This window comes from Ranitomeya variabilis, chromosome 6, assembly GCF_051348905.1.
Source record: "Ranitomeya variabilis isolate aRanVar5 chromosome 6, aRanVar5.hap1, whole genome shotgun sequence".
Classification (NCBI taxonomy): Eukaryota; Metazoa; Chordata; class Amphibia; order Anura; family Dendrobatidae; genus Ranitomeya; species Ranitomeya variabilis.
Genome location: NC_135237.1, coordinates 517,045,554 through 517,068,356, shown reverse-complemented (window position 1 = coordinate 517,068,356; position 22,803 = coordinate 517,045,554). Strand labels below are relative to the sequence as shown.

Here is a 22,803-nt window from a genome sequence, read left to right as displayed (position 1 = left end):
GTAACGAGAAAAAAAATCGAAACGCCAGAATTACGTTTTTTGGTCGCCGCGACATTGCATTAAAATGCAATAACGGGCGATCAAAAGAACGTATCTGCACCGAATTGGAATCATTAAACGCCAGCTCGGCACGCAAAAAATAAGCCCTCAACTGACCCCATATCATGAAAAATGGAGAAGCTACGAGTATCGGAAAATGGCGCAATTTTTTCTTTTTTCTTCTTTTTAAGCAAAGTTTGGAATTTTTTTTTCACCACTTAGGTAAAAAATAACCTAGTCATGTTAGGTGTCTATGAACTCGTAGTGACCTGGAGAATCATAATGGCAGGTCAGTTTTAGCGTTTAGTGAACCTAGCAAAAAAGCCAAGCAAAAAACCAGTGTGGGATTGCACTTTTTTTGCAATTTCACCGCACTTGGAATTTTTTTCCCGTTTTCTGTTACACGGCATGGTAAAACCAATGGTATCGTTCAAAAGTACATCTCGTCCCGCAAAAAATAAGCCCTCACATGGCCATATTGACGGAAAATTTAAAAAGTTATGGCTCTGGGAAGGAGGGGAGCGAAAAACGAAAACCCAGAAAAAGCTCCGGGGGTTAAGGGGTGTAGTGTCCAAAATGGGGTCAGTTGTGGGGAGTTTCTGCTGTTCAGGCACCTTGGCTGCCCTGCAAATGGGACCTGTCTCCCGCAATCTATTTCAGCCAATTTATGTTCCAAAATACAAATATTGTTCCTTCCGCTCCGAGCCCTGTATGTCCAAACAGACCTTTTTGACGACGTGGGGTATCACTGGGCTTTAGTAAGAAAATGGGTAACAAACTGTGGTGTTCACTTTTTGATATACTGTTTGCATTATCCTGTGAAATAACCATCAATATTGTCAGCCATATAAGTTGTGAAAGCATTATTATTATTATTTTTTTTTTTTGTATTTTGTAAGTGTTCAGTTATGAATTGTGTTTTTCAGGGATGCTAGAGGGATGACTCCATTCATGTCTGCTGTCAGTGGAAGAGCTTATCCAGCTGCTATAACAATTCTGGAAACTGCACAGAAAATTGCCAAAGGTCAGTGAGCAGGTGTATGCCGAATGAGATGATGCATGTGTCATTGAAGTTCTCTGTTCTCATGTCATAAATGCTCATTTTAGCTGAAGCAAATGCAAACGAGAAGGAAGAGGAAGTTTTCAAGGCAATGATTTGCCCACCGGGAACTAACGCCGATGATTCCCCCCTGTATGTTCTGTGTTGTAACGATACATGCAGCTTTACATGGACCGGAGCTGAACATATCAATCAGGTATATATATGTGTGTGTGTGTGTGTGTGTTTTTTTTGTGTGCGTTGTTTCAAGGTGGCCATTTCTATATATTTTTGCGTTTCTCACATGTTTGCACAGTTTTTTGCCATTTTTATTCTGCTGTTGCAATTTTTAGGGACATGGTTGGGAATGTGTCTCTGCTTAGCTTTTGCAAAAGCGTCTAAGGCTAGTTTCACACTAGCGTTTTGAGGAGCTGCAGACTTCCTCTGTGCCGCTAGCTCCGCCTACTTCTGCATGCGGCCTGCGTACCTAGCTTTAGTTGCTTTTATTCACGTGTACAGGCACCACCAAATAACTTTCAAAGAAAAAGGGTGATTGCAGACAACAAAGTTAATGTTTCAACCAGGCACGGCCTTTCTCAAAACCTCACTTTTGTAAGGGGAGTGGATAGGAAAAAAAGATATATAGGAGGAGAGTCCCAGAAGGCAGCTCCAGGCAGAGTTCAAGGGTAGGATGTCCGTCTCATTGGTGATGCATCATCCACTCCCCTTACAAAAGTGAGTGGTGAAATATGTATATATATGTATGTATGTGTAGTGACATGTCTAGGGTTATATGTGTGACTAGTGATAATGTAGCATCTGTCCTGAAGGCAAGTTGCACCTAGGTGTTAATAGGTACTTCCTTAGGACTAGTAGAAATTGTGTCTCCATATCTCACCAGGAGGTCTAGCTAGAGCCAAGAAGAAGGTAACATTTGGCACCTCTTAGGTCTTGGAGGGGAGATGCTAATTGTGGCCTGAGGTGATCTATTCCTGAGAACCTTTTCACAAGTGTCTCAAAAGAGAAAATAATATATTCATTAGTAGAGTGGCCGTGGCCAATCAAACAGCCCGCAATTATGATATTAACCTAAGGGGCCGGTCTAGAAACCTGACCTCAGACCAAAGTTACAAATTTAGGCTGCAGACAGAGAATTGTGTTCACATGTAAGGGCAGCCTGAGAAGCTGATGTGTTCCACCAACTCCATTCAACCCCCCCCTCGGAGCAGAAAGCAACTACCAGTTAGATAATTTCTGTAAGTTTCTCCTGTTTATTTTGATACTGTTTTGCATAATTTGTATGTCTTTTTATTATATTTTTAAACCCTTTTCTTATTGTAAGCATTGAACCTTTTGTTATTAAAGTATAAAACTTTTAACAAGTTGAACCTTGAATGTTCTAAAAGAATCCATAGCCTAAGGTGTGTGAGCCTTATGAGTGATAGACCTATTTTTATTAGTATTATTATTTCTGGGACTCATCGCCCGTGTGTTCGGTGAGTGGTGGCAGCGTGTATGAGCAGGTGTGTGGCCTGGGTCGGTGTGTGATTTATGCTCCCATTACAGCATAGGAGGCACAACCCTAAGTCACGTGTGAGAGCAGGCACGTGACGAATAAGTGACACCACTGAGTAGGGATCCGTGACAGTTGGTGGTAGAGCGGTGGGATAGAATTATTTCTATTAGAGCATTAGAGCATGGTTTAAGCAATTATTCCCTGTACTAAAGAATTGGTATCCTTGCGAGGAGTGCACCAGTTCTTCAAGGTTCAACTCAGTGCTTACTTAGACATACCGTATTTTCCGGCGTATAAGATGACCCCCCAACTTTTCCAGTTAAAATATAAAATCTTCTTAAGTCGGGGGTCGTCTTATTTGCCATGTGTCGTCTTATAGGGCCAGTGAATAATGTGCCTTTTGGGGGGGGGGGGGGGAGTGGTCCCGATGACGAAGAGAGGGGGTGTCTCACAGGAAAGTGTGAGTGGAGTATCCCCCTATTACCTCATTGTAGCAGCGTGGGGTCTCTGTGCTCTGGGGCGGCGGCGTATCTTAGTGCAGAGTCGGGGCTCCTCCGGCATCTCCTCAAAGCCCGGAGGCACCGGCAGCGCCATTGCTGCGAAGCGGTGGCCTCCGGGAGAATGGCCGCTGGGGACGGCGCATGCTCAGATTCAGATCTAGTGTCCCGAGATCTCAGGACGAGATCTGAATCTGAGCATGCGCCGCCCCCAGCGGCCATTTTTCCGGAGGCCACCGCATCGCAGCAATGGAGCTGCCTGTGCGTCCGGGCTTTGAGGAGATGCCGGAGGAGTCCCGACTCTGCACTAAGAGCCGCCGCCCCACAGCACAGAGGCCCGACGCTGCACAAAGAGGAGCCGCCACCCCTCACCAGCACAGACCCCACGCTGCCACCATGAGGTAATAGGGGGATACTCCACTCACTTTCCTGTGAGACGCCCCCTCTCTTCGTCATCGGGACCACTTCCCCACCCCCACCCACCATATACACATTGGTCTGCACCCGGCGTACAAGACGACCCCCGACTTTTAAGAAGATTTTCAGGGGTTAAAAAGTCGTCTTATACGCCGGAAAATACGGTACTTGCAAACCGTTTCCCCTCCCCGTTTTTCTTTTCTATCTTTTATTTGGCAAAGGCTGTTCATCGATATGGCAGCCCAGTACAAGAAGCTGAGCAAAGAGGCTCTGACCGGCCTCTGTGAGCAGAGCGGAATAGAGACAGCCGACAGATCCAGGGCGCGGCTGATATGTTCCTTGATTGAGCATGACATGGAGCAAAGTGCTGAAGCATCTGGCCAAGGAGAGAGTCCACCTCAGAGAGACCCAGCAATGCCAGCTCTCGCATCGGAGATACCTGCTGGAAATGCCAGTGCTGAGGAGCCTATGGACTGTACTTTACAAATGGACTTACAGCGGCTGGGAACAAGTGACCCAATCTGCGCATGCAGCTTATTCTACAGTACCGACAGGCTGCAGAGCGCCAGGCTTAGAGAGAGGCTGCAGAACGCCAGGACCGGGCTGAGAGAGAGGCTGCAAAACGCAGGGACTGGGAGGACAGAGAGGCTGCAGAACACTGGGAGGACAGAACTTTCCAGCTTCAGATTGCTCAAATAGACAGGGGTATCAGTCCTCAGATAACCCCCTCCCAGGACATAAATCTAAGGGGACCACGTCTAGAAAACTTCCCTGTGATGGAGAAGGATACGGACTTAGATACTTTCCTGCAGGGATTTGAAAAAACTTGCAGGCAGTACCATCTACCCCGTGAGCAATGGGCACAGTATCTAACCCCAGGGTTGAGAGGCAAAGCCCTGGAAGTTTTCGCTGACCTCCCACCAGAGCTAGATGCGAACTATGAGGCCATAAGAGGCCCTGATCAGGAAATACAACCTGACACCAGAAGTGTATCGTAGAAAGTTCCGGAACCTACAACGTGGATCAACGGACAGCTATGCGGATGTTGTGAGCAGCTGGAGGGGGGGGAGGTAAGCCAAACTGGGACCCTTCTCCCTCTGCCGGCCGATCACCAGTGCTGTCCAAGCCCACCTTCTATGGGGTCCCGGGGAATAGACATTCTGTAGGCGATGCACGCTGGTGCTTCTCCTGCAACAAAGTGGGACATGTTAGCCCTGTCTGCCCTGATAGGGAGAAACGCCCAACTACAACCACAAAGCCGTCTGTGCCCCACCGTCTGTCCTCTTTGTAGCCGGCTCTGATGCGAGGGCGAATGAGAACTGTCAATCTGTCACTGTTGGCAATAAAGTCACCATTGGTCTCGGAGACACTGGGACAGAGGTGACCCTGGTGCGTCCAGCCATGACGACCCCTGCCAATATCATACCAGGAAAGACTATAAGGCCGGGGACACACTTAACGTATAAAAAAACGGTCTGTTTTTCACGGCCGAGAATCGCACAAATGTTTCAAAAACAGTGATCCGTGTGCAGTGCGAGGATGCGATTTCCTCGCATCAAATGATCCGTGTGACATCCGTATGGCATCCGTATGCCGAGATTTTCTCGCAAGCTTGCAAAACCGACATCTAATGGATTTATGTGCTCAAATGTTCGGGAAAACATATATACAGTGTATATATATATATATATATATATATATATATATATATATATATATATATATATATATATATATATATATATATATATATATATATATATATATATATATATATATATATATATATATATATGTCATTGAGACACATATATATATATTCTGTATTTATATTTCATTCAGCGCGATATCTGTGAAAAGCCGGTAATTCAATTGCCGGCTTTGCATTTCTCCTTCACAAACCCGACAGGATATGAGACATGGTTTTCATACAGTAAACCATCTCATATTCCCATTTTTTTTGCATATTCCACACTACTAATGTTAGTAGTGTGTATGTGCAAAATTTGGCCGCTGTAGCTGCTCAAATAAAGGGTTAAATGGCGGAAAAAATTGGCGTGGGCTCCCGCGCAATTTTCTCCGCCAGAGTGGTAAAGCCAGTGACTGAGGGCAGATATTAATAGCCAGGAGAGGGTCCATGGTTATTGGCCCCCCCCGTGGCTAAAAACATCTGCCCCCAGCCACCCCAGTAAAGGCACATCTGGAAGATGCGCCTATTCTGGCACTTGGCCACTCTCTTCCCACTCCCTGTAGCGGTGGGATATGGGGTAATGAAGGGTTAATGCCACCTTGCTATTGTAAGGTGACATTAAGCCAGATTAATAATGGAGAGGCGTCAATTATGTCACCTATCCATTATTAATCCAATTGTTTGAAAGGGTTAAAAAACACACACACACATGATTAAAAAGTATTTTAATGAAATAAACACAGCGGTTGTTTTAATAATTTATTGCTCTCTCATTCCATTTTCAGACCCTCGCTTTGCAAAACAATAAACACACAATATACATACCCTCTCTGATGAACTGTCACGTCCCACGAAGTAATCCATCTGAAGGGGTTAACTAATATTACAGGCAGAGCTGCGATAATCCACTCGCTCGTGCCTGTAATCCCCGGGTGCTGAAAGGAAAGCAGTGATCTATACTTACATTCATTCGCGGTGATGCGCCCCTGCTGGATGTTCTCATGAACTGCAGCCTGGGAACTTTTTCCCACGCTCCAGGTCATATGAGGACATCCACCAGGGGGCGCATCACCGCGACTGAAGGTAACTATAGGTCATTGACCTACATTTCCTTCAGTCGCGGTGATGCGCCCCCTGGTGGATGTCCTCATATGACCTGGAGCCTGGGGAAAAGTTCCCAGGCTGCAGTTCATGAGAACATCCAGCAGAGGCGCATCACCGCGACTGAATGTAAGTACACATCACTGCTTTCCTTTCAGCACCCGGGGATTACAGGCACGAGCGAGTGGATTATCGCAGCTCTGCCTGTAATATTAGTTAACCCCTTCAGATGGATTACTTCGTGGGACGTGACAGTTCATCAGAGAGGGTATGTATGTTGTGTGTTTATTGTTTTGCCAAGCGAGGGTCTGAAAATGGAATGAGAGAGCAATAAAATATTAAAACAACCGCTGTGTTTATTTCATTAAAATACTTTTAAATCGTGTGTGTGTGTGTGTGTGTTTTTTAACCCTTTCAAACAATTGGATTAATAATGGATAGGTGACATAATTGACGCCTCTCCATTATTAATCTGGCTTAATGTCACCTTCCAATAGCAAGGTGGCATTAACTCTTCATTACCCCATATCCCACCGCTACAGGGAGTGGGAAGAGAGTGGCCAAGTGCCAGAATTGGCGCATCTTCCAGATGTGCCTTTTCTGGGGTGGCTGGGGGCAGATGTTTTTAGCCATGGGGGGGCCAATAACCATGGACCCTCTCCTGGCTATTAATATCTGCCCTCAGTCACTGGCTTTACCATTCTGGCGGAGAAAATTGCGCGGGAGCCCACGCCAATTTTTTCCGCCATTTAACCCTTTATTTGAGCAGCTACAGCGGCCAAATTTTGCACATACACACTACTAACATTAGTAGTGTGGAATATGCAAAAAAAAGGGGATATGAGATGGTTTACTGTATGTAAACCATGTCTCATATCCTGTCGGGTTTGTGAAGGAGAAATGCAAAGCCGGCAATTGAATTACCGGCTTTTCTATAGAACACCGCTGCGTATTTCTCGCAATGCACACGCATGGTCCGTGTGTAATCCGATTTTTTCTCGCACCCATAGACTTGCATTGGCGAGTCTCGGCCGAGATACGCTGACAATCGCAGCCTGCTGCGAGTTCCCTCGGATCCGAAATACGGTGGAGAAAATATCGGATGATGGGAGCTGCACCATAGATTAACATTGGGCCGAGTGCTATGCGATTTTTTATCGCATAGCACTCGTCCGTATTACGGTCTAGTGTGACCCCGGCCTAACCGGGATTGGAGGGGTCAGCCCTGCCGAGCCCATGGCCCGTGTGTACCTGGACTGGGGAGCAGGGAAGGGACTGAGAGAAGTGGGAGTATCAGAGGCTATTCCCACCAATGTGTTGCTAGGCACGGACCTGGTGAGGATGGTGTCCCACTATGTTCCTCCCTGGCAAGTAAATGATGCAGAGAAGGTGGAAGAAAGTGACCCACCTGGGATCCCGTGTGAGGAGGGAAAATGTCCCAATGCACAGGACTGTAATTATGTGGCAGCTGTGACCCGGAGTCAGGCTGCGGCTCAGGCCCAGAGATTAGAGGATGAATCTCAGACAGAACTGCCAGGATAGGTGGCCCATACTGTGGTCCCGGAGCCTCCATACATGGCAGACCCACCAAGGTCCCTGATAACCGACACTGAAAACTCAGCTTCAGACCAGGACCTGGCAGTCACACTAGGCCAGGGCCTGCAGGCTGACCGTCAGAGCTCCCAGGAGGCCCTGCAGACAGATGTCAGTCTGGAGGAGCTCAGATGTCTTGCAGACCGACCCCCTGCTGCTTCTGACAGAGTATACTGGGACCAGGGCAGACTGTATACAGAAACTATCCCCACGGATACTACAGAATCTTGGGACTATGAACGGCGGCTGATCGTCCCTTGTCCATTTAGGGAACAATTATTGAGGATTGCCCATGAAATTCCTTTAGCCGGACACCTTGGAATACAAAAGACTAAAGCTCGCCTGACACACAACTTCTATTGGCCCAAGATGGGGACAGATATTGCCAATTACTGCCGATCATGTGTAGTTTGTCAGAGTTGGGAAGTCCGGGAATATACAGAAAGCTCCATTGATACCACTGCCTGTGATCGATGAACCTTTCCAGCGAGTGGCTGTGGATATTATAGGGCCACTTGCAATCCCTAGCAGCTCTGGCAAAAAGTACATCCTCACAGTGGTGAACTATGCTACACGATACCCGGAATCTGTGGCACTGTCCTCCATCCGAGCAGACAAAGTTGCGGATGCTTTACTGACTGTGTTCTCGTGTGGGTTTCCCCAGGGAAATGTTGACCGATCAGATCAGACATGAACTGGGTTCCCTGATGGATAGCCTTTGTGAAAGAATACAAGTACAGCATTTTGTGGCCAGCACCTATCATCCCCAAACCAACGGATTCTGCGAGCGTTTTAATGGAACATTAAAGCAAATGCTCAAAATTCTGGTGGAGACTGAAGGGAGAGACTGGGAGCGGGACCTCCCCCATCTGTTTGCCTACAGAGAAGTACCCCAGGCGTCTACTGGATTCTCCCCCTTTGAATAGGTTTATGGGAGGAGGGTCAGGGGGGACACTTGATTTGATTAAGGACTGTTGGGAGGACGACCCCAGAACTACTGGAGTCTGTGGTCGAATATGTACTGCGGCTCAGAGAGAGAATGCAAAAACTGAGCAACCTGGCTCATGAGAACGTGACCCAGGCCCAAATCAACCAGAAGGTCTGGTACGACCGTAATGCCAGACTGAGGGCCCACAAGGAAGGGCAGAAGGTTTGGGTGTTGGTCCCCATGTTACAGAATAAATTGCAGGCCGCATGGGAGAGACCATACACTGTACATAAGCGGCTGAATGGTGTTAATTATGTGGTGATCCTAGATGAGCATGCAAAGCGTCAGAAAGTGTTTCATGTAAATATGTTGAAAGTTCATCATGCCAGGGAGGCCTGTGTCTTACCTGTCTGTAGCCTGCCTGAAGAGGGGGTGGCTGATCTGTTACTGGATGTGGGGGCCGGGACTCAGTACATGGAGTCCCTGGAGTCAGCAGAGTTTAACCCTGAGCTATCCCACAGTCAGGTCTGAGCTGATGGGGGCGCTCAGCGAGTTCACCGAAGTCTTCACAGGGGAGCCTGGGAGGACACACTTAGCAGTTCACCATGTGGACACTGGTACTAATCCCCCAGTACGGCAGTCTGCATACCGTGTGTCAGCAGAGGTGAAGGCACACATGAGGAAACTGGTAGAGGAGATGCTGAAACTCAAAGTGATACAAAAATCCCAGAGTGCCTGGGCCTCGCCTGTGGTTCTTGTCCCAAAAAAGGACCGTACTACCCGGTTCTGTGTAGACTACAGGAAATTAAATGTACTGACTACATGTGAGGTCTACCCCATGCCGAGGATAGATGAGCTGTTAGAGCAGCTAGCTAAAGCATCGTACCTTACCATCGTGGACCTGAGTAGGGGATACTGGCAGATACCCCTGACCAGAGAAGCTCAGGAGAGGTCTGCCTTTATAACTCCATTCGGGCTGTTTGAGTTTCTGGTGATGCCCTTTGGTATGAAGAATGCCCCTGAGACCTTCCAGATGTTGGTCAATCACTTATTGGAAGGATGTGATGGTTTTGCCGTCGCTTATCTTGATGATATAACAATCTATAGTGATTCTTGGGAGGAACACCTCATACATCTTTCTCAGGTGTTGCCAAATCTTAAAACTGCAGGTCTTACTGTTAAGCCAGGGAAGTGTCAGGTAGCCATGCGGGAAGTACAATACCTGGGACACCGGGTGGGGGGAGGACTGCTAAAACCTGAGCCAGGGAAGGTAGAAGCCATTACAGCCTGGGCCACCCCACGAACTAAGAAGCAGGTACTGTCCTTCATGGGTACGGCTGGCTACTATAGGAGGTTTGTACCAAACTTCAGTGCTCTGGCCAAACCGTTAACTGATCTGACCAGGAAGAGACTTCCTAAAATTGTCTCCTGGAGTCCTCAGTGTGAGGAATCATTTTCTGCCCTAAAGTTGGCATTGGTTAGTTCACCTGTCTGCCCCAGATTTCACTCGCCGGTTGGTAGTGCAGACAGTTGCCAGCACCTATGGGCTAGGTGCAGTTCTCAGCCAGGTGAACCAACAAGGAGAGGAACAACCAATTCTGTACCTAAGCAGGAAACTCCTGCCCAGAGAAGTGGCTTATGCCACCATTGAAAAGGAATGTTTGGCAATTGTGTGGGCCCTGCAGAAGCTGCAACCATACCTCTATGGGCGCAACTTCACCGTGATCACAGATCATAACCCATTGAGTTGGCTCAACAGAGTAGTTGGGGGCAATGGGAAATTGCTTAGATGGAGTTTGATACTTCAGCAATATGATTTCACAATTCAGCACAAGAAGGGTGTTGATCATGGCAATGCTGATGGCCTGTCTCGCCAAGATGGGGCAGAACCAGATACGTGCTCAGGAGCTGACCTGTAAGTCAACCCCCATGCAAGTTCATAAGGAGGGAGGTGTGGTGAAATGTGTGTATATATCTATATGTGTAGTGACATATGTCTAGGGTTATATGTGTGACTAGTAATAATGTAACATCTGTCCTGAAGGCAAGTTGCACCTAGGTGTTAATAGGTACTTCCTTGGGACTAGTAGAAATTGTCTCCATATCTCACCAGGAGGTCTAGCTAGAGCCAAGAAGAAGGTAACATTTGGCACCTCTTAGGTCTTGGAGGGGAGATGCTAATTGCGGCCTGAGGTGATCTATTCCTGAGAACCTTTTCACAAGTGTCTCAAAAGAGAAAATAATATATTCATTAGTGGCCAATCAAACAGCCTGCAATTATATTAACCTGAGGGGCCGGTCTAGAAACCTGACCTCGGACCAAAGTTATAAATTAGGCTGCAGACAGAATTGTTCACATGTGAGGGCAGCCTGAGAAGCTGATGTGTTCCACCAACTCCATTCACCCCCCCCCCCCCTCAGGGAGCAGAAAGCAGCTACCAGTTAGATGATTTCTGTAAGTTTCTCCTGTTTATTTTGATACTGTTTTGCATAATTTGTATGTCTTTATTATATTTTTAAACCCTTTTCTTATTGTAAGCATTGAACCTTTTGTTATTAAAGTATAAAACTTTAACAAGTTGAACCTTGAATGTTCTAAAAGAATCTATAGCCTAAGGTGTGTGAGCCTTATGAGTGATAGACATATTTTTATTAGTATTATTATTTCTGGGACTCATCGCCCGTGTGTTCGGTGAGTGGTGGCAGCGTGTATGAGCAGGTGTGTGGCCTGGGTCGGTGTGTGATTTATGCTCCCATTACATCATAGGACAGAGGTTGGATGCTGGACTGAGAGAGGGGAGATAGATTCACCCTTGCAGGCACAACCCCAAGTCACGTGTGAGAGCAGGCACGGGACGAATAAGTGACACCACGGAGTAGGGATCCGTGACACTGAGGTTTTGAAAGACCGTGCCTGGTCGAAACGTTAGCCTTGTTGTCCGCAATCGCCCTTTTTCTTTGAAAGTTATTTGGCATACAGCCGCACGACCTGCGTACCTATTGTTAAATATAGGTACGCAGGCCGCATGCAGAAGTAGGTGGATCGTGCGGCCGAGGGCGGGGCTTCACGGAGGAAGTCCGCAGCTCCTCAAAACGCTAGTGTGAAACTAGCCTAAGTCAGACTTCAAAACTGCGGATTTTAAAGAGTCAATAAAAACTAAAACATGTATTTAAAAAGTCTAATGACTCACCAAATTTGTCAAACTTTGGCCAGCACTTTGATAAACTTAATGCAAACAGTTCATGCAAAAAGGGACTATAAAAATTCCACTCTTGAATCCCCAGTTTACGCAACTTTTACATTATAGGGACCGTATTATAATTGTACGTTGCAGTCAGCAGAGCTGTGCCAGCTATTATACAGCAGATACCCTGCTAGATCTGCTAGAATCAGACTTTTAGATGCTGTGGTTAAAGCAGTTGTCTGGTCCAAATGAATAGTCTCCAGTCACTCTGTGTGACTGCAGACTTATGAATCCCCCAGCGCACGCATTCTGTGCTGCGGGGATTCTCCAGTTTCTGACCTAGGACTGGAGGGTGTGTACAAAAGTTATTCATACTCCCGGCCAGTGGTCGTGTCCTCGCACTCCATACATTTGTTTAGTGAGGCTGCACCCTCTAGTCGGCCACACCCTTTGAACAGCCGCGTCACTAGACAAGGCGCTACCTCACTCCATACAAGTGTATGGAGAGCGAGGCTGCGCCCACTAGCCTGGAGCATGAATCCACGTTGCGCACAGCAAGTGTCCTGGGGGGATTTATAAGTCTGCAGTCAGAGTAAATGCAGACTTAACAATTTGGACCAGACAACCCCTTTAATGTTGATCGTAGGGTCTGTTAAAATGTGGAAAAACATAAAAACTCTTTCGAGTATATAATAAACCATATGCTTAATTGAATACGCCAATCTGTCTCATTTGATTCCTGTCCAAACATTTTGTGACTTGCTCTGTTGTCAGGACATTTTTGAGTGCCGAACCTGCGGCTTATTAGAGTCTCTCTGCTGTTGTACGGAGTGCGCTCGGGTCTGCCACAAAGGACACGACTGCAAGTACGTTGGTTACCTGTCTACCTTTCCTTAATTGGCAATGTGTACGCTCTTATCTCAGTGTTTTTTTTTTTGTTTTGTTTTTTTTTTTTATAAACAAACTGGTTTTTTAATACACTATATGAAGAAAACTTATGTTAAATTTCTGCTTGCTTGAATTCTAGGTTAAAGCGAACTTCACCAACGGCCTATTGTGATTGCTGGGAAAAGTGCAAATGTAAAACCTTAATTGCTGGCCAAAAGTCTGCTCGTCTCGATTTACTGTACAGACTACTGACTATCACTAATCTAGTCACAATGCCAAACAGCAGGTAACGTATCGTCCTTTCCTGATGGCCTGAATACATGTTTAATGTCTATATTTAATTTGCTTATGGCTTCTTCACTTGCATTACCACCATAAAACTTTGAGGATAATCTAAGGTTGTCAATTTTGATGCTCTTAGAGAAAAAAACTAACACTTTTTTTTTTTTTTATATATTGATCTCAAGATTTTAATCCATTATAGGTATTCCCAAATCAGACATTTAGGGCACGTCTAAAGAATGTGCTAAACGACTGATAGATGGATCACTTATCCATCTCGAGAACAGGGCCTTTCATATTATGCTGCGGACTTGCCTTAGAGGGGTGATCTGAAGGCCAAAGAAAATTTTTCATCTAATCCCAAACTATTTAGTATCATAATCTAAAATAATGTTTAATATGCTTGCATTAGGGAATTCTCAATGCTCCTTGACTACATTAAGGCCATGTGCACACGTTCAGGATTTTTCGCGTTTTTCACTATAAAAACGTGATAAACGCGAAAACGCTTACATATGCCTCCTATTATTTACAGGGTATTCCGCATTTTTTGTGCAAATGTTGCATTTTTTTTCCGCGAAAAAATCGCATCGCGGAAAAAAAAAGCAACATGTTCATTAAAAATGCGGAATTGCGGGGATTCTGCACACCTAGGAATGCATTGATATGCTTACTTCCCGCACGGGGCTGTGCACACCATGCGGGAAGTAAGCAGATTATGTGCGGTTGGTACCCAGGGTGGAGGAGAGGAGACTCTCCTCCACGGACTGGGCACCATATAATTGGTCCAAAAAAAGAATTAAAATTAAAAATAGTCATATACTCACCCTCTGATGGCCCCCGAAGTGTTCCCGCCTCTCCGGTGCATGCTCTCTCTTCCGTTCCTATAGATGGTGTGGTTCAGGACCTGTGATGACGTCGCTGTCTTGTGATTGGTCGCGTGACCGCTCATGTGACTCATGCGACCAATCACAAGCCGCGACGTCATCGAAGGTCCTGAACCACACCGGCATCTATATAGGAACGGACGCCGCTGAGGAGATTGGCTGTCTGCAGAGGGTGAGTATAACCATTTTTTTAATTTTTTTTATTATTTTTAAACATTCTATCTTTTACTATAGGTGCTGCATAAGCAGCATCTATAGTAAAAAGTTGGTCACACTTGTCAAACAGTATGTTTGACAAGTGTGACCAACTTGTCAGTCAGTTTTCCAAGCGATGCTACAGATCGCTTGGAAAACTTTAGCATTCTGCAAGCTAATTACGCTTGCAGAATGCTAAAAAAACGCAAAAAAAAATGTGGATTTCTTGCAGAAAATTTCCGGTTTTCTTCAGGAAATTTCTGCAAGAAATCCGGACGTGTGCACATACCCTAAACGTTGTATTTCTGCTTCCCCCATGATGGCACCACGTAGAGTGGGGATCTGCCCTTCAAGGACTGTAAACATACAGATAAAATGGGCGGTATCTCTCTCCAGCATCAGTTGGTTTCTTGTCCTTGATGGAGGGCCTACAGTCGGCGTACCTACAAAGAAAGACATACCTGGGATCGTCATGGGATGCCAGACCGATCCAGGCAGCGGGGGTTCGCTGCCTTGGCTGGCGTGGTATCCTGAGGCACCACCGCTGGGGTCAGTGGGCCTTCAGGGTGTGAGGGGAGAGGCAGCAGAGAAGAGGCTCTCTGGATGCTGCCTCTCCCAAAATCCTCTTTGCCGGAAATCCTCGTGGCTCTGCAGACAGCCTTCCTGCGCTGAGGCCGGACAGATGTGCGCCTGGCACTTCCGGGATGTAGTGCAGTTGTGCCCCTATGACGCGGCGTTGCCATGCATGACTGAGTAATCCATTTGGGGCATGGGCGCTTCCTCACCACCAGTGTATGGGCCGGTTTCTATCTGCGGACACACTGCACCCTTCCCGAAGGCGTCTATGGATGGCGTGTGGGACTCTTGGATTACACACTGGGCAGCAGGTGTACCGGGGGGGGGGTTGGGGGTTGACAGCTTACTTAAACATAGGAATCATGAAGGGCAGTGCTACTAATAGAGCTCTGGCAGTCTAGTCCCCCACCCCTAGCCATAAGCGATCAGGAGCTTCCAGAGATGCAGGCTCTGCATGTCCGGTCACTGTCGCAGCAGAAGAAAAAAAACGAGCCCCTTCTCATCACCAGGAACGTGGTGGGAGTGGGCTTTCGGGGGCAGATTGTCCCAGCGCAGTAAGGACTCCAGTGTGGCGTTGAGCGTAAGAGAACCCATCTACAAGAATGGCTCCTCCTCCTTACCCAGTACCCGTTCTTCAGTCAGAATGGTAAGTGATCTACGTGAAAGTCCACCTTTATTTAGGGAGCACCCTCTGTGCTTTTCTCTCTTCAGGGAAGGAAAAGTGCAGGCAAGACTAAACATGGGACCTGTGCACTCTGCACAGAAGAGTTAACCGCTATGTGGGGAAAGACTCTGCAACTCTTGCATAAAACAAACAATCTTTGAAGAGACCCCAAGATTTGTCTCAGATCTTAGATTCTTAATAAAGTCACAGGTAGAAAATACCTTTTAGGTCCCTTCAGGATAAGGGGGGAAAAAAGTGCAGAAATTTAGAGACAGGTCCCCGGAGTCCGGGTCTAGTAGTTCGTAGAATGAAGAGAGGGACTTAGATATGTCCAGTTCATCATCATCCTCATTGGGATGACTTCTTGTGGTCATTGAACAAGACCCTCTTGGTCTTACTCCTATCTTCCCACTTACCCTGGTTCCTTGGGGGCTTTCTCCAGATATATTTTTTACTTCAAAAGGATTTCATATAAGTGATTGGAGAAGATAGGGAAGCAGTTTGTTGTCCCCCACTTTATCAAAAATAAAATCAAGTGTAGGGCCAAACAAGAACTCGCCCTCAAAGGGGATGGAGCAAAGCCTTGACTTTGTCTGGAGATCTCCTGGCCAACACTTAAGCCAGATGGCTCGCTGGGCAGCAACGTAGAAGACTGCCGATCTGGCTGCCAGCCTGACCGAGTCTGCCGATGCGTCCGGCATGAAAGAAGCAGCTACTTTCATTACCGAGGTCTAATAGTGTCCCTAAAGGTTTTGTCCCCTAGTTGTGATTCCAGCTGGTCCAGCCAGACCATCAGTGACCTGGCCGTGCAAGTGGCAGCTACCGAAGGTTTTAGCCCTCCCATGAACCCTTCAGGAATGTATCTGCTTTTTCTTTCTCGCTTCATTGGGGGACACAGGTAACCATGGGTGTATGCTGCTGTCGCTAGGAGGCTGACACTATGCAAATAAAGGAAAATAACTCCTCCCCTTTTCTTTATCGCCTCTCATTGGGGGACACAGGAACCATGGGTGTATGCTGCTGCCACTAGGAGGCTGACACTATGCAAATAAAAAAGTTAGCTCCTCCTCTGCAGTGTACACCCCACCGACTGGCATTGAACTCTTCAGTTTTTAGCTTAGTGTCAGTAGGAGGTGGACACGGGTCTTTCATTAGACCCTTATCTACCTCAATGTGCGTCGTTTTCTTGCAGGTTTCCTCGGAGGGATACAGGGTGAATAGTCACACCTGTATTCCCACAAGCGGACTATGAGTACGGTGTGTACTGCCACCCCGTATCCTCATTGATCCCTCACCAGGACCAAGATCCTGGCACACCAGCGTGCTCAGAAGTCCGGTCCTGGCTCCGTCCCCCACCCACTCGCCCACCAGAGCCTGTCGGTTGGAGGAGACGAGGACGTCCATCAGCCCTGGACGTTTCACCCCTTTTTTTAAGGTTAGTACGGCGTGGGATGTTTTTAGGTGAGTATGTCCCCTATCCCTTCTTATCCTATTCTGCAAGGGCCTTCTGCTCCAGCGGTTCACTCCTTTCCGCGGCGCACTATCAGTGCTGCGGTTTTTTCCCTGGGCACAGTCCTCAGCGCAGCAGCCCTGCAGTCTATCGCGCTGCTTATCGCTGCAGCGCATTGCTCCGGCGCCGCAGGAGGTGGACTGTGGCGCCCTTCAGTGGCGCAGCCTAGCAGGCTGCGGCGCCTGTGCCGCCAGCCTCCCGTCGCGGCGCATCGCTCTGGCGCTCTATACCGGCGCCGCGGCTCGTTTCCCGGCCGCCGGTTCCTAATTTAGGCCCCGGCTTCGGCCGGGGCCTACTTCCGGTCTTCGGATCTGTCACTTCCGCTTCTGCGGGCGGGCTTTTTCCCGCCCGACATACTAGGACCTGCCCACCGGCGCCTCTGCGTCTAGCTCCGCCCCCTTCCTCGTGGGACACTCGTCTGGTGTTAGCATCGCTTCACACCACAGCAGCAGCCCTTGCAGTGCCTCCCGCAGCGCGCCACGCTCCTTCGCCCGCATCTTCTGTGAGCTCAGCACAGGGGATTTCTCCACCAAGGACAAGTGGGACATCTTCCAGGACCGGGTCCGTGAGTAGCTGCACTGCAGTCTGACACCCCCCTCTGCACACTGTCCCCTAACCAACTGGCATCTTCAGGGTCCCTCAAGATGTCTTCCTCTAAAGGGGGCCGCTCTCGCCCCCCTACTTCTTCTTCATCTACTGCCTTAGTCACGTACTTTGCATGTTCGTCCTGTAACAGCAAACTTCCCTCAGGTCAGTCCTCCCCGTTGTGTCAGTCCTGCAGCAACCCGATTGTTCCCACCGCCCAGGATCCCCCGGCTGTTCCGCCCGAGAGTGATCCCCCCATCCCAGGCTGGGCCGCTTCTCTGTCACAATCGGTGGCCGATTTAACACGGGTGTCTCAAACCCTGGTGTCCGCGCTGGATCGGTTTCCCCTGCAGACCCCTGCAGTGGCCAGCGGGTCGCAGGAACCGCCGCCCGAGCCCTCCTTGATTAGCCACAAAAGGTCCAGACAGGAACGTCGGTCTGAGTCCTCTTCGCGTTCCATCTCGCCGCACGGCCCTCCCCCGCGGTTGGTGTCGCACCGTTCCTCCTCCCCTGAGTCAGGCGAGGCTTTATCTGATGCGCCCTCAGACGAATTTTCGGAGCTGGATCCTAGGCAAATCGCCACCATGAGTGAGTCGGTCCAGAACCTCATTCGGGCTATAAACCAAACCTGTGGCATCAAGGATCCCTCTACGGAACCCGCAGATCAGGCGGTTTCGTTTAGACGGGCCAAACCACCTTCAAAATTTTTTGCTCCTCATCCTGAATTCGAGGAAATCCTGGCCAGAGAGAGAGAGAATCCGACCAGACGTTTTCAGAGGGGAAAACGTCTGGGGGTGTTATATCCTTTTTCACCAGATCTTACCGCCAATTGGACGGTCTCTCCCTCGGTGGATCCCCCTGTTTCCAGGCTGTCCGCCAACACGGTGCTTCCACTGTCCGGCGGAGCGTCTCTGAAGGATTCTAACGACAGAGTTATAGAATCTTTTGCGAAATCTGCCTTTGAAGCGGCTTCAGCAGCGCTATGCCCAGCCTTTGCTTCCACTTGGGCTTCAAAATCCATCTCAATATGGGCCAAGGATCTACGGCGAGGTATCCTGGACGGGGCTCCTCCCGCGCAATTAGCGGAACTTGCCAACCAGATTTCCCACGCTGGTGAATACCTGGTTTCCGCCTCCCTGGATGTCGCCTCTTGTGCTGCTCAGGCTTCCAGCAATGCCGTTGCCATTCGCCGGACCGTTTGGCTCAAGGCCTGGCAGGCGGACTTGTCCTCCAAAAAGTCCCTCACTAGTCTGCCCTTCCAGGGCTCTCGTCTCTTTGGTTCCCAGCTGGACCAGATCATTAAGGATGCCACTGGGGGCACAAGTTCCCTTCTCCCCCAGGCTAAACCTCGTCGCCCTCCTCCTAGACGGCAGTTTCGCTCGTTTCGGCCTTTTCGTCGCTTCGCTGCATCAAACTCCTTTTCCCAGCAGCAACAGAGGCCACAGGCACGTCAAGAGAAGAAGGCGGTGTCCTTCAGGCCCACTCCGTCCTGGCGTCCTCGCTATTCCCAGGGTAGATCGTCCAGGCCCAGGACTGGAAGATCCACTTCCGCATGACTCTCGGCAAGACTCCAGCCCAACTCCCAGGTTGGGGGGCCGTCTTCTCCGTTTCAGGGACGTCTGGATTTCCGCAGTAGAGGATGCATGGGTCAGGGAAGTTGTATCCTCGGGATACAAGATAGAGTTCGCCTCCCGACCCAGGGATCGTTTCTTCCAATCTCGTCCTCCAAAAGATCCAGCTTTGGTTCCGGGCTTCTTCGCAGCCATCGCTTCTCTGCTAAAATCCGGGGTGATTGTTCCCGTTCCAGAAAGGGAACGGTACACGGGTTTCTACTCGAACCTCTTTGTGGTACCGAAAAAAGACGGCAAGGTTCGTCCCATTCTGGACCTCAAATTGCTGAACAGGAGGGTTCGCCTGAAACACTTCAGGATGGAATCCCTTCGTTCAGTAATTGCTTCCATGGAGGCCCAGGAATTTCTATGCTCTATAGATATCCAGGACGCCTACCTACATGTTCCAATTTTTCCCGGTCATCACCGTTTCCTGCGCTTTGCAGTGCAACAAGATCATTTTCAGTTCGTCGCCCTGCCGTTCGGTCTCGCAACCGCGCCAAGGGTGTTCACGAAAATCATGGCGGCGCTGATGGCCGTTTTGAGAGTCAGAGGCTTGGTCCTGTTTCCATACCTCGACGACATCCTCATCAAGGCTCCGTCCTTTGCTCAGGCCCACGAAAGCTTGTCCATTGTTCTCGACACCTTATCCCGTTTCGGATGGCTGGTCAACCGGAAGAAGTCCTGCCTTATTCCTTCTCAGCGCATCATCTTTTTGGGCATGCTTTTCGACACTCGTCAGTCCAGAGTCTTCCTTCCCAAGGAGAAGAGATCCACCCTTTGTCGGGACATACTCTTGCTCCAGGGACCTCGGCCTCCCTCACTCCGATCGGCCATGAAGGTTCTGGGGAGGATGGTAGCTACCTTGGAAGCGATTCCCTTCGCCCAATTCCATTCTCGGCCCCTTCAGCAAGCCATTCTGTCTCAGTGGGACAGGTCGGTCTTCTCCCTGGATCGGCCGATCAGACTCTCCTTTCGGGTCAAGCGGTCTCTCAACTGGTGGCTGACGTCTCCTCTCATCTCCCAGGGCAGGTCCTTCCTTCCGGTTCACTGGCAGGTGGTGACAACGGATGCCAGTCTGATCGGCTGGGGTGCGGTTTTTCGCCACCTGACGGTTCAGGGCCGTTGGTCGCCGCAGGAGTCTGCGCTGCCGATCAACGTCCTCGAAATTCGGGCCATCTTTCTGTCCCTCCGCCATTGGGAAAGGATCCTCAGGGGCCTTCCAGTCCGGATCCAGACGGACAACGCCACGGCTGTGGCATATGTCAACCATCAGGGGGGGACTCGGAGCTCCTTGGCCCTTGCCGAGGTATCCAAGATCCTCCTTTGGGCAGAGGCAACGGTTCCGGTGATATCCGCGGTGCATATCCCCGGCGTAGAAAACTGGGCCGCCGACTTCCTCAGCCGCGAGGGTCTCGCGGCAGGGGAATGGTCCCTGCATCCGGAGGTCTTCCATCAGATTTGCCTTCGATGGGGAACTCCGGATGTGGATCTCACGGCGTCTCGAATCAACAGGAAGGTTCCGCAATTCGTCTCCAGGTCACGCGATCCTCTCGCAGTGGGCGTCGATGCCCTGGCCATTCCTTGGTCACAGTTCAAGCTGCCCTACCTGTTCCCACCCCTTCCATTACTTCCCAAACTGTTGAAGAAGATCAAAGCGGAAGGGGTGCCGGTCATCCTGATCGCCCCGGATTGGCCCAGGAGAGCTTGGTTCGCGGAGCTCGTCAACCTTCTCGCGGACGCTCCCTGGCACCTTCCAGACAGGCCCGATCTGCTGTCCCAGGGTCCGATCTGCCACCCGAGTTCTCGGTCGCTCAGTTTAACGGCGTGGCTGTTGAGACCGCGGTTCTAAGAGCGTCCGGCCTTTCGGACCGTGTGATTCACACCATGATTCAGGCTCGGAAGCCTTCGTCTTCCAGGATCTACTACCGCACCTGGAAGGCCTACTTCCGTTGGTGCGAGTCCAACCGCGTGCCGCCTATGGTTTTTTCCCTGCCTTCTCTTTTGGCCTTCCTTCAGGCAGGACTGGATTCGGGCCTGGCTCTTAGTTCCCTGAAGGGTCAGGTCTCTGCGCTTTCCATCCTCTTTCAGAAGACCTTGGCCTCTCGGCCACAGGTTAAGACCTTCTTTCAGGGGGTAGCCCACGCGGTCCCGCCGTTCAGGGCCCCTGTGGAGGCTTGGGACTTAAACCTGGTACTGGACGTTTTGAAGGTTTCTCCCTTTGAACCTCTTAGGGAGATTCCTCTATCAGTTTTATCTTGGAAGGTGGCCTTTCTTGTGGCCATCACGTCCATTCGCCGCGTTTCCGAGCTGGCGGCACTGTCTTGCCGCCCTCCGTTTTTGGTCATTCACCAGGACAAGGTGGTCTTCCGTCCTCCACCTTCTTTTCTTCCTAAGGTGGTTTCCACCTTCCACCTCAACGAGGACATCGTTCTACCTTCCTTTTGTCCAGCTCCGACTCATCCTCTGGAGCGATCGTTGAACAAGCTAGACCTAGTCAGGGCAGTGAGGATTTATCTGGATAGAACATCCTCTTTCCGGAAGACGGATTCTTTTTTCGTCATTCCTAATGGCACGCGCAGAGGCCAGCCGGCTTCTAAAGCGACTATTGCTCGTTGGATCAGAACGGCAATTTTGGAGGCTTACCGGGTCAAGAACAGAGTGCCCCCTCCTGGGATTAAGGCTCACTCTACCCGGGCAGTCGGCGCCTCCTGGGCGGTGCACCACAGGGCTTCCGCCCTACAGCTTTGCAAAGCGGCAACTTGGTCTTCCATCCACACGTTCGCCAAATTTTACAAGGTCCATACCTACGCATCGGCGGACGCCAGCCTAGGCAGAAGGATCCTGCAGGCGGCAGTGGTGAGTCCTCTGACCTGATGGAAGTCTGTTCTCCCGCCCTTGGGACTGCTTTGGGACGTCCCATGGTTCCTGTGTCCCCCAATGAGAGGCGATAAAGAAAACAGGATTTTTGGTTGCTTACCGTAAAATCTGTTTCTTGAAGCCTCCATTGGGGGACACAGCTCCCTCCCAATGTTTTCTGTTATCTGTTCTATGACTGTTCTCACGTTACAGTTCTCAAGTTTGTGGTTATGGTTTTTCAACCTTGTTTCATTATCTCCTACTGCTTTCTCACTAACTGAAGAGTTCAATGCCAGTCGGTGGGGTGTACACTGCAGAGGAGGAGCTAACTTTTTTATTTGCATAGTGTCAGCCTCCTAGTGGCAGCAGCATACACCCATGGTTCCTGTGTCCCCCAATGGAGGCTTCAAGAAACAGATTTTACGGTAAGCAACCAAAAATCCTGTTTTTGTCCATGGGATCCTTCAATACCCCCCATGTCCTCGAAAGGAAGGGGGAAAACTTTTTGGAAGCTTTGGCAATTGCCACATCCAGTTTTGGGTTCCTTCTCCCAAAAAGAGAAAGCCGGGTCATCAAATGGATATTTCCGCTTTGGGGATAAATGGCCCTTTCTCTCTAGTTTCTTCCACTCCTTTTTAATCAGGGATTGGATTTTCTCATTTAGGGGGAACAATCTTTTTTTTGTTCTAGCCCGCCGAACACAATGTCCTGCACTGATCTTTTTTGAGGAGGGTCTACCAGC

The 22,803-nt window shown here is 49.3% G+C and overlaps 1 protein-coding gene across 10 annotated transcripts in view; it reads left to right on the top strand.

Moving 5' to 3' along the window:
- The window catches only part of UBR5 (ubiquitin protein ligase E3 component n-recognin 5), a 131,399-nt gene that overhangs the window by 80,582 nt on the left and 28,014 nt on the right, over positions 1-22,803 (top strand). For all 10 annotated transcript variants that reach the window (XM_077270989.1, XM_077270987.1, XM_077270996.1 and 7 more), the window contains 4 exons: positions 966-1,063; positions 1,147-1,295; positions 12,780-12,871; positions 13,033-13,179. In XM_077270989.1, coding sequence (XP_077127104.1) covers positions 966-1,063; positions 1,147-1,295; positions 12,780-12,871; positions 13,033-13,179 — 486 coding nt within the window. The remainder of the gene's footprint in view (positions 1-965; positions 1,064-1,146; positions 1,296-12,779; positions 12,872-13,032; positions 13,180-22,803) is intronic.